Here is a 17600-nt window from a genome sequence, read left to right as displayed (position 1 = left end):
TATCAACATAACCGTACTGTGATGGGAAAGCAGTGAAGAAGTGATTCTGTCCGGTCGCGACGGCGCCAATGGGGGGAGGGGGTGTGAGAACCGACTTAATCTGTGCTTAATCCTCTCGTGCGATCCTCGCTAAGTCCCTTAATTGACTGCCACAGTCCTCTTCAAGAGACCTGCTGTCTAAATTGTACAAACAGTTGGCCCGTACTAGCGTAAACGTTTACCAGAGAAGCAGTGCCTTGTGTTGTTTCATCCTGGGGGCGTCACCAGACACCGATGTTTTGTCTTGATTACCGACATTAAAAATGGAGCTCCGGAGGTATAGTTTTTGGCGTGTCTGTCTGTCTGTCTGTCTGTGTGTGTTTCCGCATTTTGTAGTCAGCATAACTCAGGAACCTCTGGATGGATTACGATGATATTTGGTACTTGAGGTAACTTAAGTCTTGGCAAGACGAAGGTCGATTTTGGACCCCCTGGTATGTTACCTTGGTACTGCAGCAGAACTGCCGGTTTTGTATCTTTTGTCCTGGACGTATGGTCCTGATTTTTTTGGTGGTAGATGTAGTGGAGTAGAGGCGTTATCAATGCAAGAAATTATTTCAAGTTTCACTCGCTTTTATAACATTAACAGCTTTGAGTAGTCGTATTCAAAAATACCGCAAAAGCCACATTACCTGTATCATGTCATGTCATGTTGCGTCACTTTAACATAACGTCATGTCAGCATATGGTATTTCATTAAAAACGACACACAAGTAAACTATCTTTAGCAGCAATGGCCCAATAGTGGATTTATCATCTTCCCCTTCCAATTACCATCCCTCTTTTTTCTATCTTTCCATCTTTCGTTTTCTAGAGGGGGTCGACGATAGATAAAAATCATTATCTCCAATTAAGTAGATCTTAGGGTGGAAGTCGTAAAGTTTTTTGACCGGCCGCCCTTTGCTGGCAGTCCTTCATAACATTGGGCACTAAAAATGTCAGAGAAGCCTGGCAAGTCATAAAACTTTACAATTTGCTACCCCAACATCTACTTGGAGATTAGATAAGTTGCTGAACTGCGTAGGTGGTACTTTTCTAAACATCTTCACCACTTGGTTCCGGATCGTTCCAGTTTGCAGCACGTCAATTACGACCGGTGGGCGGAGTCAAGAGAGACAGTCCTACCTGTCCATTGTCATCTCAACAAACCAGATAGTCACTAAGCAGACACCTACGTGGGGTAAGCCTCAATGAAAAACTTTGTATTATCAGTGGATTTGGTTATCTGAAGTTGCCATCTATTTCGGTAAACAGACTTTGCGTATAAAAAGTGTCGCGGAGCACCTTGGTCTCAGTCGCTCCGTAGATCATAGCGAGAAGAGAAGGCTTTCGCGTGAAGTCTGTGCGAGACTAGTACAGTATCATATGGCCTGAGCACGCGGCGTGGCCCGTGTAGGTGTGGCAGTCTGTTCTTTCCCACACGCGGCCGCCCCTATTCCTCATTCTGACTGCGCAGTTTGTGGAGACCAGTTGGTAGACCGTCCTCTCTCTTACGCGCGCTCCTCTCACCCGGGGACCCAACGAGGGCGTCAACAGGTGCGTTTGTCCGTTTCCTTCTCTATCATCCAGCCAACCATATACATCAGAAAATAGCTTTTTACCACTTGAAATACCCACTAATTACGAGTGTCTTCCGATTTGGTCACCGTCGTACATGTTCTTTGCTTGTTCTCGTCGACGAAAATGACGAGGTCGCCGTTTTTGTTTGCGTGTCGCAATGTTCATCTCTACACAACCGACAAGGCTATCTGTAGTTACGTTTGATTTCTCCGATTAAAACACCTGACATGCATGGCAGCGTATGTCTCTTCACCGTTGGAACAAGTACGACACTGTCGCGCCGGGTGCGGCACTTGTAACCATTCAACAGTCGATAAAATTGTCCAAGGACAAAATGATATGCCCTATTGGGGACATACAAAAAGGGGATTACCACTATTTTCTCCTTAGCTGGTATCTATAGCTATATAGTCCCGGGGGAAAAGAGCTTTGATATCAGATGGACTAACGGGACCACCACCAGTCTTTGTGGTAATTGTGCAGCTAGAGCTATGGTTCTTACCCGGTTATGGTGCGTGCGGATGGACATCCGAACAGTTTGGCGGTCGGGACTCGGGCGGTCGTTATTTGGTCGACGTCGACAGAGGGCTTGCTTGAAAGTTGAAGCGAAACAAATCGAGGGGAGTTCACTTTTTTGAATATTCTAGCCCAACCCTTGGAGCCAGCTTTTCACGGTTTGTTCTTTTTTTTTTTACGCCCAGCTACAATTCCGCTGTGAATGGTCTACTTAGGCATGTGGCTTATAGGGCTTGGGCCATGGGGTATAGTCAAGTCTGACCAGTGTCTAGGTCCGGGTCCGCTGTTGTTTGGCAACGGGGTTGAGCCCGCAAGATTCACCGCTATCTTAATATTTCGTATTGTGTAAAAGACTCTAGTGTATGCAACAGAAAATAGCCCGGGTTTACTGACAAGATGGTAAAGGTATGACCGACTCCCCAGTGCGGTGTATTTGGGGTGTTGGTTTCTCGAAATGGTTCAGATGAAGTCTAAACATTGGTCTCATACACGGCGGTTTGATTTCTGCATTTATTCTGTGTAAAAAAAGTTTTTTTGGAAATCTAGATAGATCGCGCTTACAGTTGGGGTCGGGTATTTCATCTGGCCGCTGCGGCTTACTATGGCCACGTGGCACTCAGAATAAATGACATAAGGTGCTTGATGTGGGATCACTGTCCATCGACACCTGTTGTGCGCACACTTGTCATCTTCTAGGCTCACACCGCTTTCCCGAAGTAGAGGTCAGACTTCTAGGTGGTGGAAAGGTTAGAAACAATCCGGATGCGAGAAGTTCTTATCTCTAACTTTCTGGCCCAACATTTTGAATGATTTTACGAAATACTCGGCTACGTAGGGGGGCTGGCTGTAGATTCTGGCCGGCTGGGTACGATTTTGCCCCCGCAGAGATATGCTTGCAGATTAAGGCAGCCCCGCCCCATACAACACGACAGAAAGGGCACCCGATTTCGTTCATTGCATTTAGAAATGTCTTCTGCTATTTTGATTATACTCTCACAATTGTCCACCCGTCAAATCAATTGTTGAATTATGTCGTCCCAAAAGATATTTGTGACGTGTTCGATAGTCCACATTTTCCCACAGGCGACGGCAAAAAGTTGTTTGAAAGAAAATTCTCTGGGAATTAATAGAAATTTGGTGCCATATACTAGTAAATGTTTACATGGATAGAAATATTCCTGAAAAATGATATAATTGACCTAATGGGGCATGTTAATAGGTGGTCCTACCTGATCCTGCTATATGAGAATGCGCACACAAACCTCCTGGGGTTTAGTTGGAAATCCGCAGGTTCCCAAGCCCGCCTCTTTGCTATTGTTGCAGGTTTACCGCTTAAACCACCGTTAGCCGAGCTCAGTCACTTAATCACTTTAAATGGGTACTTTATTTTTCTCCCTGTCCGATGAAAAATTCTGATTCCAGGGTTAATCACTTGAATTTAGCTTTAAAGTAGTTCACATAGGTACTTTTTTCAGAACATAGTGACCACTTACCAACAGTCTGTCTTTGTTTTTGTTTGTTTTTTAGTTCAAACTGCCAAGAACACCGAAGAACAACAGGATGGCCTTACACCAGTCTTACCGGGAGTCCCTTTTCTCTGCCTCTGGGCTCAGTGGTCGGTTGAGACTCGCGCGTTTTGTGACATCACGAGCCTCGACTCACCACTGCTCCCTGGGGTGGGCAGAACGACTGGATCCACGGACACTGAGCTGACCAACTGCTGGGCACACCGAAGTTGCACAACGTGGACCAAGTCACTGCTCATGCTTCAGTCACATGTCCAACGAATGTAGCTTATTTAGTCCCTGGCCGAGCTCGAGTCGAGTGGGTGGGACACAGGCTTTCATCATGCTAGTAACATTTCCAAACCAATGCCCTGCCGGGTAGTTTAATGGCCTCTTGCTTTAATCTTTTAGTTCATTTTACTTTGTACTCGGCAGATTGACTATGCTAGGCACATCTACTCATCATTAGATGAACCAATTCAGTTTCTTCAGACTGCCCTCCAGTACTCCAAGGATGTGACTTAGAGGACCATACTGACCAGTGGTCCCACCGTGGCTCGTGAACTCTGCATACCGAGCTTTCGGCTGGACCTCTAGTCATTGGGTTCTCCTGCGCTACCAAGATCTATGAACATCTTTTGTATTAAACGCTTTGGTTAGTAATACAATAAAACAGCTACTAGCTCATAAGACCTGAATTAATTAAGGTTAGACTTTTAATGTATCTGCTGCTTTAGCCATCTGTACGTTCAGAAACTTGATGGGATAATTGCAGTCAAGATGGCCACATACCCTTTGAGGAGGAGCAGTTGTAGGTGAGTAGACACCTGGGACCATATGGCACTGAGAGCTAGTGGTCGGTTGAGGTTCGCTGTAAGATCCAACAATGCGAATCTCTGCCTCCCATTTGCTTTCTCATGCCACACTCATCACAAAAAGCAATACAAGTCTGCTCATAAACAACTTTACTGGAATGATGTTAGTTTAAGTCTTAACCTTTAGCACTCTGAAGTAGCCATTTGGCACCCGATTCCCTGTTGGTTCCATTTGGCACCCGATTCCCTGTTGGTTTCAAAGTAAGGCAGCAGGGAAGATCCGGAGGTAGACAAAGAGGAAAGCATCAGATGAGCACAAAATGGCAATACATTTGTATGAGAAGTGAACACATTACATTTTTGTTCAAAGACTCAAGAGAACCATGTCCATTCTGGCAGTTCGAAGCCTGTTTCTGCCAGACTGAAATGGCGCCTCGCCTAGTGCCAGATCCCTTCTTGCACGTTGTTCCCACCAGTGCAAAGAGCGCTCTGATCACTGTGAGAGGATCGCTTGTCAATCATCATTAACATGGGAACGGAGGCTTACACTAAAGGGAAATATGAAGACAGGGGAAACATGGGCATTGAATAAACAACTGCTACAGGCAAAAAGAAATGAATATATTTCATGAGACTGTTAAGCCATAGTCACAGGACTTGGAAGTGAACAGAAATTCCATCAAAGATTCACGGCAGAAACATACTGTAGTCTCATGACTCTCATTCTATAGTATCTAGTAAAGCTGCTAAGTTTCCTAAATTTGTTGCTAAGTAATAGAAGTTGGCCTAGTTTTTGTGAGATGTATCTTATACAATTGCTGTGTAATAATAAAGTTTCTCACATAATAATGAGTGTTCGCTCTCTCTTTTTATTACAAGAAGGAATGTTTAGTATGTCACAAAAAACTATTGGAAACCCAAAGTAAGCTCTAAATTTATTATCATAGAAAGTTGCATTCCCAAAGTCTGTTCTATTCCTTCTGCATATATCTTACTCAGTGGATTTCAGTCTTTCAAAAGGGAAGGGCCTTCAAATCCTACACGTATTGTAGATAGGCCGGCTACATCTGTGTAAAAATAAAGTTGTAGCCTATACATATATAAGAAGACTTTGTACCATGATCTAATTCTGACTGCCCCTCCTCATCAGTTGCCATGGCAACAGTTAGGTACTTTTAGATCGATAAACAGAGAGGGATAACTTGTAGAAGGTCATGTAAAATTGAATCTTTACTAAGGCAATCAGCCTGCCTTTAGAGCTACCAAGGTGAACATATTCTTGCAGTTGTATCTATGGTAACAGAGAATCAGTTGTCAAGGAAACAAGTTGCTATGGTGATAGATGTATCAGTTGCCGGGGTGACAGAACTGCTGTATCATGACGGAGGTCAGGTCCATCAGCTGGAGATACTCGTCCCCTCCGTCTGCAAGTCGCTGATCACAAATCTGAAGAGGCCCACGAAAATGATTTTAAGTGGAGTCTTTCACAAAATTTCTATGTTACAAATGTCTTCAGAAAAGGGATAGTGTCATAAATGTTCTGTTGCAGTTCCATAGAGACGCTTTAGGGGGCCTATAATTGAACTTGTCCTCCATTTTTTAACAGCTTTCAACCTACAAAATATCACAAAGATCAACCCACAGCTCTGCTCAAGAGGTGTAGAGTTCTGCTGTTCACACACATACACACAAATACAGAAAACACTGAAAAAAACAACCTGTCAAAGTCAGCAATACATATTTTGTTCACTTTACTGCAATAGTCTGTCAGCAAGATATGTTTACTACTAATGCATCCTTTTTTGCGCTAACATTTGGGAAAGAGTATTTCAAAATATTTCAAAAACAACACTGAAGACCTGAATTATGGCACATGTCAAGGCTGTTGACTTACTGCAATTTTTTCAGCGATAACTGACTTTTGCTTGTCTGTGAGGTTATCTCTTGGCAATACTTCATCGTGGATCTGGAAAAAAACACCACAAATTATTTTTGCATAGTTATTTAATCTATCACGGAAACAAAAGCTGATGTCAATTCCTTGCTTCTAAACCAAATCAAGTTAGAGTGACATTCTCACCTGTAAGATAACCTGTTCTGCTGAGTAACCCTCTGCTTTCAATTCCTAGGGGTAAGAATAAACAGATGAATAAGGGACCTGGAAAACTATCTTATAAGTTTTACAATATCTATCATGATGACTGTACTTCAACCTCTATACTTCACACCATCTTGTAAAGAATCAGGATAATTAAGTTTTGTAAGAACAGTATCAGTGCTAATGTTACTACTTATCAATTGTTTCAATACTGTCTAATGAAACGTACCTTGACAGACTTCTCCAGTTTCTCGTATGAGTCTGAGTAGCACGTCTGAATCAGCTGTGTGACCATGTCCTTTGGGATGACCTGTGGGGTCAACATTATGACATCAACAACGGTCTCCATAGCTACAAACTGTATGGGGTTCTGTACACCTAACTGCTCTGCACATGCTGGTTATACATAACATAATTTTTGAGAGTGGTAAAACCTTTCCTGATTGAAATAAATGTAAAATAAAAATACTTTGCATCATTGAACTGTTAGAACTAGACAAGCCTGTGTGACACAAACTCTTGTTCGTAGCCGTAATAGCCCCTTCCACATAGAGTTTGTCAACCTCGTACTCTAGCTGGGAACTAGTTTTAAAAAATAAAAAATTAACAATCGTCCAGTTTGACAGTCACCATGGAAACTCACGTAAAACAGAAAAACGGATTCGACTGGAACCATGACATAAAAACCCATGGCAAACATAGCCTTGAACTGTGGAATAATCTAGTGCCAGTTGATTACATTAGCCATATTAGTAAGGCTTGATTCTCCTGGCTTACAGGATAGGTATGTATCACCAAGGTCTAGAGGATCTATTGTTTGGATGGCTGCTTGGGGTGTAATTCAATTTGGCTATGGCTAGGCATACTGCAAATGCATTTAAGTTCGCATGGTTTTAATTTCGCCCTAAGGGGAAAATGTTCGCGGAGATTTTAAGTTTGTGGCAGCACTTAAGTAACATACTGCTACAGTATTGGACAAAAATGTTTATGATGGTTTTAAGTTTGCGGTGAAACGGTCACCGCGAAAACTGTGAACATAAAACCACAGCAAACATTTCTCCATTTACAATAGTACCTACCCCAGTGATCTCCAGTATGTCCTTCTCCGTGATGGCGTCCTCCCCTTTCAGTCTGTGAGCACTCTGTAAGTATGTGATGGCTTTCCTCAGGTCTCCCTCACTAGTGTCTATCAGGGCTGTTATTGCCTGCAGGTAGAACAAGAGCAGTAGTTAAGTGGTGGCAATGGCCCAGCGGTTGTGGCGGACAAGGGATTAAGATCTAGAGGTCACGGGTTCAACTCCTAGCATTCTAGGCTAGATGATATCAACTTTGGAAAGGCACTTTACATGACTTTCCATACTTCATCCAGATATAAAAGGGTATGTCACTTCAGTTGGGGAGGTAGAAGGGGGTGGAAGAAGAGGGATGGGCTCTGCCTTTGAACACTGTGCCAGTGGACAACCAACTGCAAAAAGGTGATAGCATTATAAAGGTTTTACCTCTTAAATGAACTCTATTTTGCGGTCATCAAATAACACATCTTGTAGTCTATCAGCGCTACTGATAGTAATTCTGTATTCGTTGGTCATTCTGTATCATTGACTAACTTTAACCCTCTACCTCATCCTGAGCGTTGACCTTCTCCACCTCAGCGATGTGCCGGAGTCTCGTCTGCAGGATGTCGGCCGACAGAGGCTTGAACCGGAACTTTGAACATCTGGAGGCCAGCGGCTCAATAATTCTACAGAAAAGATGAACAAGGGTTTAATGTCATAAAAATGTCATAAAAATGTCATTCACACAAAGTAAAGAAAGGCTATTGAGGGCCATAAAACAGAAACCATTTCACATTATTTCACTGCTGAGAACTGACCACAATCAAAAAATTCTAAACAGGAAAATCAACAATTGGATGGGACGTAGCCAGTCTAGCAGGCCAGAAGACACCCCTGGTCAGAGTATACCGAGGTAATTTCTGGCCAGGGGTTTATGCTGTCTTGCTAGACTGGACTTTTGTTTACAATCCATTCCCCATTGGCTGACTGTTATCTGGTGGCCATGGCTGTACAGAGTAAAATTCAGGCACTTGAGGATGCTAACCCAATATGTGTACACAGCAATGTGCCTGAGGGTACACATGACAGGTCAAAGATTTAAAAGTGACTTATAACATACAGTACCTGCTGATGTAGTTACAGATGAGACAGAAGCGGGTTGTTTTGGTCTCCTTCTCCATTGTCCTCCTTAGGGAAGCCTGACAAACAGAAGACATTTAGTTATCTCTTTGCACAGTTAAGATGATTAGATGTCCTGCCATAACTTTGTCTTAAAACATAGCATTCTGTCTACAGGTTTTATCTTAAAGGAAACTGAAATAATATTTCACAAGGCTCTTATGAACACACCTGTGGGAAATGTAAGAATGATTAAGCTGCTATGATAACGTAACTACTCGCCGCAAACTTGAATGAATCTACCCTAGTCTACCTATCCTCACCTGTGCAGGGTTTGTCATGGAGTCCGCCTCGTCCAGGATTATTATTTTGAACGGCGGACACGGACGACCACTGAAACAGAATGGAGGGTTGAAGACATGAGATCCATGTTGCAAAGTACCCTATACATGTACATGTATTCCTAATGATAAGACCTAAACATAACAGATATACAAGTTTAGGTCCAGTGTACCTGTACCCGAACCTGTTCCTGATCAATTTGTCAAACTATCCTGTGGTCTTCAATTATGACAGAAACAGTAAAAAGAGTTTTTATTCAAATTTTCAATATCTCATGCAAAGAGCCTAAGCTCATAAGGTGATCTCATATCAAACAAAGATGCTGCTCATTTCAATATCCATACAACTTGTTTATAATGGAGACATGTAGCAAACTTTTAAAACAACTAGAACACAACTATGTTTGATCCATGCAGGTTCATCTATGGTAGTGACACTTACTCAGGCCTTGTCCCTGATGCTGACAGCTGAGAAAATGTCTTCACCTTGTCGCGTACCACCTGCAATACAGTGAAAAGTCAGTAGGGGGAATGACGTGCAACACATTTTGTTAATACTGGACAGGTGAATCTCAGAGCATGTTTGACACCTGTTCTAATAAGGTGTGTTATCTCACCTGGATACCTCTCTCATCAGAGGCGTTCAGCTCCAGAACTCTCTGCTTCATCATGTCTGCCCTGAAATAGGATACAGAAAACACAATCATTATGGTGTATGTAGACTATTGGTAAAAGGAGCATTCATAGAAAACATTTCCTTTTTTATTGAAATTCATTGTTTATGTAATGTTATAAGATCCATTTCACAAAAGAAAATTGTTAACTACTGAGTATCAGGATTAACAGAAATGTAAACCATTGGGTTCTGAAATAACTGTAGCCTGAGTGTCATCCTAGTTGGTATACAGGGGCTCGGTATGTACCAGCCCAATAAACAAACTAGTAGGATGACACTATAACACAACTGGGCAATAGAATTCAAATGAAACAGTTACTTTTTAGTGGTGCCAAAAAAAGAAACTAAAATATTGCCTTTCAGAAGATTAGAGGCTGAAAAGCTCTTACCCAAAGAGTTCCCTTGCAGCAGCCAGGATGGTGGAAGTCTTTCCTGTACCAGGAGGTCCATACAGTAGCAGGTTGGGGAGCTGGGGTTAACAAGGAGTACATATGTCACATAGCAACAGACATGTAGAAACCGTCCTACCTTACGTAGGCAATGGTAATCTCTTCACCATGTACGCTTAGAGAGAGGAAAATGTAGACCACTGGAAATTACAAATGTACATATAAAAAGCTACATAAACACAAGCAAAACACTGAGCAGGATCCTACATCTGCTTGGAGATTAGGTAATGCTCCTTGATATTAGGCCAGTCCTCAAGTAAATTATTAAACCTAAAGCACTCAAAGGATAAGACACTGAACAAAACACTGAGGGCTTGAGTGCTGAAAGATAATTTCATTTCAAGAAGCTCTGATGGTATCTACTTTAAAACAGTATGAGACATTTATTGGATGAATGCATAAAAGATTGAGAATCCTCACATCAGCCCCTTGTAAGGATTTCTTGAGAACAGCCACGACTTCCTCCTGGTAGGCGACGTCATCTATGGTACGGGGGCGGCTGGAAGAGTAACATGGATTCATGGGTCATTACAGTTCTGAACATGGCTTCTTACCGACAATGTTCACTTCAGAGGAGTGTTTATTGTAACAAAATTTGAGGAGAGCCACACCTCAAGCACGTTGAAGAACTCACCTACTTACTTATTGACAAGTGTAGATGTCCATCCCAGTGTGAGAGGATCAAACCTTACAGTCTCGTCTTACGCAGCTTGCACGCAAACTTGGTGCTCTACGCCTTTAAAGTGGTTTACCCGCAACATGAAGAAACAACGAAAGCAAAAAAAAATCATAGTTCTTGTGACTGGTATAGTTATAAGTAACATATAGTAACCAGGTATACTTACTATTTCTCCACCCATGGTGCATTGGGCTGCCTTCGCTCTTTGCTGGATCCTGCTTTGACATCTGGAAGTAAAAGTTGGAGAACATGGGTTAGCACCACTTCAAGGTGTTGGCCAATCTGTATTTCATTTTACTATTTGCTTTGATACTAGTATGATGTTTGCAGTCTTTTACATGTTATACAGGCTATGTTATAAGACTGCAAAATTATAAGAGAAGCCGTGCAACAGTCGCCACGGCTAGGGTGGGCAAAAATATTACATCAAAGTCACACCGTCGGAGTGATACACTCAGATAGAGGAATGTGGAAGTGATATGATCATGATAAAACATAACTGACAGACGAAGTTATATTAAACATCACTAAAATTGCATGTTAATAATTTATGTGTTAATTTGATCGAAAGAACAGGACGGTGCAGGTAACTACTGAAGTGGGGAGGGGGGCAGGGCGTGAAGTTTGGTAACTTGGACTTTTTGTCACAGATAAGAGTATATTTCACAAAGCCACACCTGATGAAGGTTTGTCCTTCTTCGACTTCAGCCCAGAGGAGCTCCCTCCTTTCAGAAACGCTTGCATCTTGGACCGTACTTCGACTGGAGCCCGCCTTTTGCTTCGGGAAACTATGCTGTACTCTGCACAGAAAATTCCCGCCAAATCTTTATCAACTGGGGTTAAAGGTCAGATGGTATCTTTTATTTTTGCAAATTTTGCCTTATCTATGCTATCACTTAGTCATTTACTGCACAATACTATCTATTCGATGGTAATTACAGTTTCATGAATTAAAGATATGCGTATTACTATTTTTTCACATTTTAAACAAAGTGTCAAAGGCTAAAGGTCGCAGGTCAGACGCTGAAGGATCGCGCAGTTTGCTGTTCTTATGATATTTTTGTCCGGAATTTCTCACATTTTACAGAAGATATGGCGAAGAAAAGTAGCGACTTGGACTGCAAGGGGTCGAGTAACAACCTCTGGCTTGTGAAGGTGCGTTTCAATGTGCTGATTGTTGTGATTCTTTGAAAATAACAGCTCCTGAAATTATTTGGAAGATGCTACTGAACTGGAACTGGAAAACACAAATTTTGTTTACAGTTATGATACAGAGTATGATGCTTTTTGAAGTAGCTATTGGTAGTGCAGTGCACCTTTATTATGGCTTGTGTAAGTACACCGGGGCGGGTCACCGCAACTCTTCTTGATAAGTGTGTTGGGTTCTTTTACGTGCAGAGGTTTGATATCGTAGGCTAACTCCACAAACTCCCCAAAACACATGACTGCGCCAGCGGCTTTATGTCCCCATCTGAAAGAATGAATGCAACCCCTCACACTGTATGCGAACGGGGCCGGGATTGAACTCCCTTTGATCCATAGACTGGGGTTTGAGCAACATTGCACTACTGGCTATGGACGAAGCATAATTACCCTTCACCTCAACCAAGGAGGTGTAAAAGAGATCAAAGCCTGGGCCACGTGAGTGGTACACAGTGGATCGCAGCGGGGTGAAACAAAAGGGCCCAGCAAGGCACTAATCCATCCTCTCTCCTCCTCTTTTAAACCTCCTTGCCTCAATTCAGGGTGACTGCTTTACCTGTATGGTGCACTTTTTATATCATCATTTGTGTTTGATCCTCCAAAGTTAAGCAACTAACATGTTTGATCTGACAGGTGCCAAAGTACATGTCTAACAAATGGATGACAGTGGAGGATGGGGAAGTGGGTACTCTCAAGATCAACAGGTGATACATGTATTAACATTTGTGGATGGGTAATTTTGCATTGTGGCACTTACTCATTGTATTTTTGTCTCTAACTAAGAATAATCATATGTGGTATTTCAGAAATGACATTTGTTTTGTCCTATTCATGCACCATGCATGTGCTTTCTGTCATTGCTTATAGTTGCCTTCACATTATCTGTATGGGTGCCTTTACTATCATTACCTCTCCTTTCTTTTTGCATCTAGGAGACCAGGAGCTCCTAAGCCAGAGGTATGTATTTTTCTCCTTAATCTGCAATCTGCTATAGTTCCGTGATGTAAAAGTTAATTTTATGTCATGACTGTGAGAACATCAAACTTTGTGGGGTTAAAAGTTGAAGGTTTGTGCAAGATTTGACATATGTTCGTCTGAAAAAGAAGTGTGATTCCTTTTTTTCCCTTCACAGGTTATTTTCTCCTTGAAGGAAGAACTTGCACAGAAGGATGATGGGAAGGGTAGTTCGGAGGCGCCACGCGAGCACAAGTTTGTTCTGTCCGGGACGGCGGGCCAACCAATGGGAGTGTTCTCACAGACATCCGCAGGTAGATATGGTGAACTGGAGAAATTCATTCTTCCTTTAAAGCATTTTCAGCAACAAGAAAACATTCTACGAGTGCTTTGAAGGTTGCTACACCCTGACAGTGCAATCTATTGCAAAAGCCATGAAAACGTATGTAGTCTAACCTGTACTAGTGCCACCTCTGCATAAAGACTACCTGTTCATTGTGCTCCCTTTTTGGTGGTCCTCTAGTTACCATCTATAGTGGCCACTGACCAGCTGTCTACTATGACCATTTTCTCAAACTCTCTTGAAAGGTGGTCACTGGTCAGTGGTCACTATAGACAGGTTTCACTACGTTCTGTCTCTTTTATTGGTTTAATGTTGTATCATTGTTGAAATGATATCTACTGGTTAGATTTCCCTCTTTGTTTTCTGTGTGTGTTTGTGTGTTGATTTGATGATGGGGTGAAGTGAGTGCCCCTCGAAAACCCCGCAAGGAGTTTACCCCCGATGTCTTACCCCGTCACCATAAACTTGTGTTCTCTGGAGTGAACAATCAGTCCATCATGGTCTTCTCTCAAACCAGGAGAGGTGAGCGCAAATCCACAGATCAGGGCTGGTCGTTCTACATTTCACTGTGCATATGTTTATGTGTGCTCTGTCTTTGTCAAATGTATCCGCAAGCAAATATTCATGTGAGAGAGTTGTACCATGGCCATGTTAAAATGTTTTTCATCCCCAAGTCTTTGTAGGTTTGTTTTCTTGGTTAGGAAGCTCCATCTGTGAAATTGCAAACCTGTACTTGATAATCTTTATAGTCAGCCCTCTACTATTGCCTTCCTACCTCTGCTATCAAGATCCAATAATATATCTTATAATACATAAATGCAATAAGAAATTACTAACATAATGATAACTTAGAACAATGCATCATACATGTTATTCTATAGTACTAAGAATACACATGGCTTTACCCTAATTAATCTTAACTAAAATAACACAAGACTAGCTAAGGTTACACGTTCCCTTAATAAAAATAATGATGAGATATAGATATTGTTTGAAATGTTTGCAACACTGAGAGTTCACCATGATGAAACCATGGTGAGTAGTAACGTTAGAAATGCTGTTTTATGTTTTAACAGTAATTTCTTTTCTGTTTATAGCAGATGAGGCTGGCTCCTCATCAAATGGTGAGTACAGTATGCTTTTGTTTATGAGTGGTAAAAATTGTTTAGAAAAGGTACACTATAAGGCACCTCAGAATAGTTTCTAAGAGTTTCTTAACCTTCTTCCTTCTGCCTTATCCCAAAACCAATAGAGAATTGGGTGCCAAATGGCTACTTCAGTGTGCTAAACGTTAATCCACAAGCAGATGTTGGGCACAGCTCTGTGTTTTACACATTTTTTTGCACAAGGCTTTTTATATAGGCATTCTATTGGTCCCCAAGACCCATAGAAAGACATGTATAAACAGCCTCAATAGCATGTGTTAAACACCCAATATCTGCTTGGAGATTAGAGTAGAGTAGAGTTTATGGTCAGGTGGGATGTTCTTCTAGTTTAGACCGTTCCGTTTAGATCTGTCTCTTCTTCAACCGACTTTAACAATGGGTTTATTTGGATGGTCCAGTGTTCTGTGGTTATTTTTGACGGGATGGTTCTCCATGAAGTTGTCGAATCTTAGTGTGAATTACACTGTCCATGCTTGTGTTGTTTTAGGAGCCCTGTCTTTAGAGGGAAAGGTGGCACATAGAGTTGACTGTCGGCCGGTGGGGGGAGAGAACTACATGAAGCTAAAAAAGTCAGTTTGGTAAACTGTGACTGAGAGTGTGACGTGTGTAGCCTGAGTGTCATCCTAGTTAGTTCCAGGGCTTCCATAGTCTCCTTTCACCAACCAAGGATGGTTAGTGAAGGGAGACTATGGGAGCCCTGGAACTAACTAGGATGACACTCAGGCCATGACATGTGTACTTTCTTTGAAGATAAGTCCAATGTGGCTTGATTATCAAAGAGTTCCATACAAACTGTAAACATATGCATTACAGGAACACTTGAGATAACATTTGTATGTACATCACCTTTTGTAGTGTACTCATGGTATACCTAACTGGTGGTAAATAGTGTGATACTACATGTGTGTGCTTCTGATAATTTTTCTTCCTGACTGCAATGGTACCTTCCCCAGAAAGATTGTAATGCAATGGACATATATGTATTGATCTCATGTTACAGATTACAAGTTTTGGATGCAATGACGCCAGTGAGAACGACCATGCAGCTACACAGGGCTGTCACAAATAACTACAAACCTGTCTCCAACCATGCCAACAATGTGAGTGCGATCACACTTTTCCTATAAAACTTTCTTTACTCATTATAAAAGTTTTGTGATAATGTAGCTTGGAAAGTGTTTAAAAGCATCCTGAAATTTTGCTTGTTATTGGTGGTAGAATTGTGCTAATTTTCTGTGAATTTATGTTTTAAATAAATGCAAGACTGTCATAGAATGAAAAATTTCATGTACCTTACAATGCTGTTTTTACCCAGTACTATGTATAAGATAGTACTATATTTAAGTTAGCTAAAGAGTCTTTCCTCCTAGAGAATCAGGAAGTGTTTCTGTTTCATATTTACAGTTGGAGGTTGAGCGGAGAAAAAAGGAAGATGGGAAGCGATCTCGGGCTGACCCAGAGAAGGTGCAGGAGATGCTGTTCTCTGCCTTTGAGAAGCACCAGTACTACAACATCAAGGACCTGGTGGAGATTACTAAGCAGCCTATTGTAAGAAGTTACTGTTATGTCTTTCAAGTATGAGTAGGAGGAAAGGAGGTTTTTAAAGATTGTCGTGTTTAAAGGTCATAGAGTGCATGACAAACAGAAAATCTGTATTGTTTGCGGTGTGATGATTTTTCAATAGACAGGTCACAAATTTTTCAACGTTCACGCTAACTTTTCATCATGCTAATGATGCTTACAATTACTTTGTTTGTGAGCTTAGCAACTATATCTTGAAGGTGGTTGTAGTTGTATGATGGGCACACATTTGATTATTACTGAATCAGATATGTTGTCAGCACATCTGTTTGAAATAATCTTAGATATAGACTTATCCAATTAAACTAGTAGGTAGATATTACTACTGGTAACCAGTTTGTGTTAACACTGGAATATTGTTGTAAGATTTCTATTTTTTTGCAATGACAGTTAAATGTACTTTGTATTTTCTCTCTTCTAGCAATACCTGAAGGAGGTTCTTAAGGAGATCGCCACCTACAACCTGAAGGCTCCTCACAAGAACACTTGGGAGCTGAAGCCAGAGTACAGACATTACAAAGGAGGGGAGACTCCCATGGAACAGTCTTAAACAGATGTCCCCCTCCCTTCTTACCTTATCCAACTCAGCCCTCTAAAACTAGGCATTATGATGATCCCTCCAAGCACAACACTGTTGTTTTTTCTGTAAGTTTAGCAAGCTGAAGGCTTAATATTATGTATATTCTCATGTATAGCTTTATCAGGAAAGAAGCTGAGGAGTTATCGAAGTGGTGGTCAGATCTTTAGGCTGTGTCATAAAAACACTATCTTCCTATTTCTACACATGCCATTCTGATTTTGAATGGAAGATTTATGTTATAACAAGGAGGTTTTGCTGCAGTTACGTGTATGATTGAAATGCATACAAAGGAACATTATGGATAGCACCAAGTCTGTTTCAGTATCCAGAGCTGTTTTATACAGTTGTTGTCCTAAATTAGAGACTATTTCAATACATGTTGTGAGCAATGTCAATATTTATGGCAATGTCAATAAAAGTGTTTTCCTAGGCCTGTAGTATGTGTACTTTGCTGGGTCCTCATGCATAAATGCCTGCCACAAAACACAAGTTTTGCAGTGGCTTGGAGGATATATCAATGCCTCCTGCTCTGCCATATAGTGATTACATGTTCCTAGTCTATCATGTTCTAAAATGTTATCTTACTTAATGTCTTGAGTCTCTGGACCTATATGTCCTATATCTTGTAGACAGGATTGGTCAAACTTAAAGATTTATAAGTATATCATACTTATAAATTGATAAGTTTTGCTGCAATGATCAAATTGACTTTTAAGGTTAAACTGCAACAGCAGAATTATCCGTATCACATAGACAATCCAAAAATCCCACCTGATAAAACTATTCTGGATAAAGTGGTATGGCCTGAAAAACATATTTGATGATAGATCTAATGACAGGCTGATAATTCAGCAACCTTTTATGTTTTACACAGCATATGCCTGTTCCTCTGCTCTTTCATCCTGTCTGAAACTGCTTTGT

General features: G+C 41.3%; 2 protein-coding genes across 5 annotated transcripts; one reads left to right on the top strand and one right to left on the bottom strand.

Annotated features, from left to right (window-relative positions):
• Window positions 1-5035: 5035 nt before the first annotated feature.
• On the bottom strand, window positions 5036-11700 carry LOC136422748 (replication factor C subunit 4-like). Its single transcript, XM_066410601.1, has 14 exons — window positions 11530-11700; window positions 11019-11079; window positions 10594-10672; window positions 10114-10193; window positions 9666-9726; window positions 9491-9549; window positions 9031-9100; window positions 8714-8787; window positions 8154-8274; window positions 7613-7738; window positions 6763-6843; window positions 6516-6560; window positions 6330-6401; window positions 5036-5881 (listed from the first exon to the last, which is right to left on the bottom strand). The coding sequence occupies exons 1-14, from the start codon at window positions 11594-11596 to the stop codon at window positions 5783-5785; spliced, it is 1095 nt and encodes a 364-aa protein (XP_066266698.1). The 5' UTR covers window positions 11597-11700; the 3' UTR covers window positions 5036-5782.
• A 148-nt stretch (window positions 11701-11848) lies between these two features.
• On the top strand, window positions 11849-17109 carry LOC136422749 (general transcription factor IIF subunit 2-like). Of its 4 annotated transcripts, none has more exons than XM_066410603.1 (10): window positions 11849-12007; window positions 12689-12759; window positions 12988-13012; window positions 13188-13323; window positions 13755-13874; window positions 14453-14476; window positions 15006-15087; window positions 15519-15618; window positions 15923-16066; window positions 16521-17109. In XM_066410603.1, the coding sequence occupies exons 1-10, from the start codon at window positions 11945-11947 to the stop codon at window positions 16647-16649; spliced, it is 894 nt and encodes a 297-aa protein (XP_066266700.1). In that variant the 5' UTR covers window positions 11849-11944; the 3' UTR covers window positions 16650-17109. The 4 variants fall into 4 exon arrangements, with proteins under 4 accessions (XP_066266700.1, XP_066266699.1, XP_066266703.1 ...); XM_066410602.1 differs by having other exon boundaries at window positions 14450-14476; XM_066410606.1 differs by lacking the exon at window positions 13755-13874 and having other exon boundaries at window positions 11850-12007.
• Window positions 17110-17600: the final 491 nt, after the last annotated feature.

Source organism: Branchiostoma lanceolatum, chromosome 17 (assembly GCF_035083965.1).
Source record: "Branchiostoma lanceolatum isolate klBraLanc5 chromosome 17, klBraLanc5.hap2, whole genome shotgun sequence".
Lineage (NCBI taxonomy): Eukaryota > Metazoa > Chordata > Leptocardii > Amphioxiformes > Branchiostomatidae > Branchiostoma > Branchiostoma lanceolatum.
This window is presented reverse-complemented; position numbering and strand designations above follow the sequence as displayed.

Excerpts from the sequence above, each read along its gene's own strand:
- LOC136422748 (XM_066410601.1), bottom strand. The coding sequence starts at position 11,596 with ATGCAAGCGTTTCTGAAAGGAGGGAGCTCCTCTGGGCTGAAGTCGAAG. Across the intron at positions 8,788-9,030 it reads CCATGACAAACCCTGCACAG|GCTTCCCTAAGGAGGACAAT; the intron begins GTGAGGATAGGT and ends TCTGTTTGTCAG. Across the intron at positions 5,882-6,329 it reads TTATCGCTGAAAAAATTGCA|ATTTGTGATCAGCGACTTGC; the intron begins GTAAGTCAACAG and ends GGGCCTCTTCAG.
- LOC136422749 (XM_066410602.1), top strand. The coding sequence starts at position 11,945 with ATGGCGAAGAAAAGTAGCGACTTGGACTGCAAGGGGTCGAGTAACAAC. Across the intron at positions 12,760-12,987 it reads GGTACTCTCAAGATCAACAG|GAGACCAGGAGCTCCTAAGC; the intron begins GTGATACATGTA and ends TTTTGCATCTAG. Across the intron at positions 15,619-15,922 it reads TCTCCAACCATGCCAACAAT|TTGGAGGTTGAGCGGAGAAA; the intron begins GTGAGTGCGATC and ends TCATATTTACAG.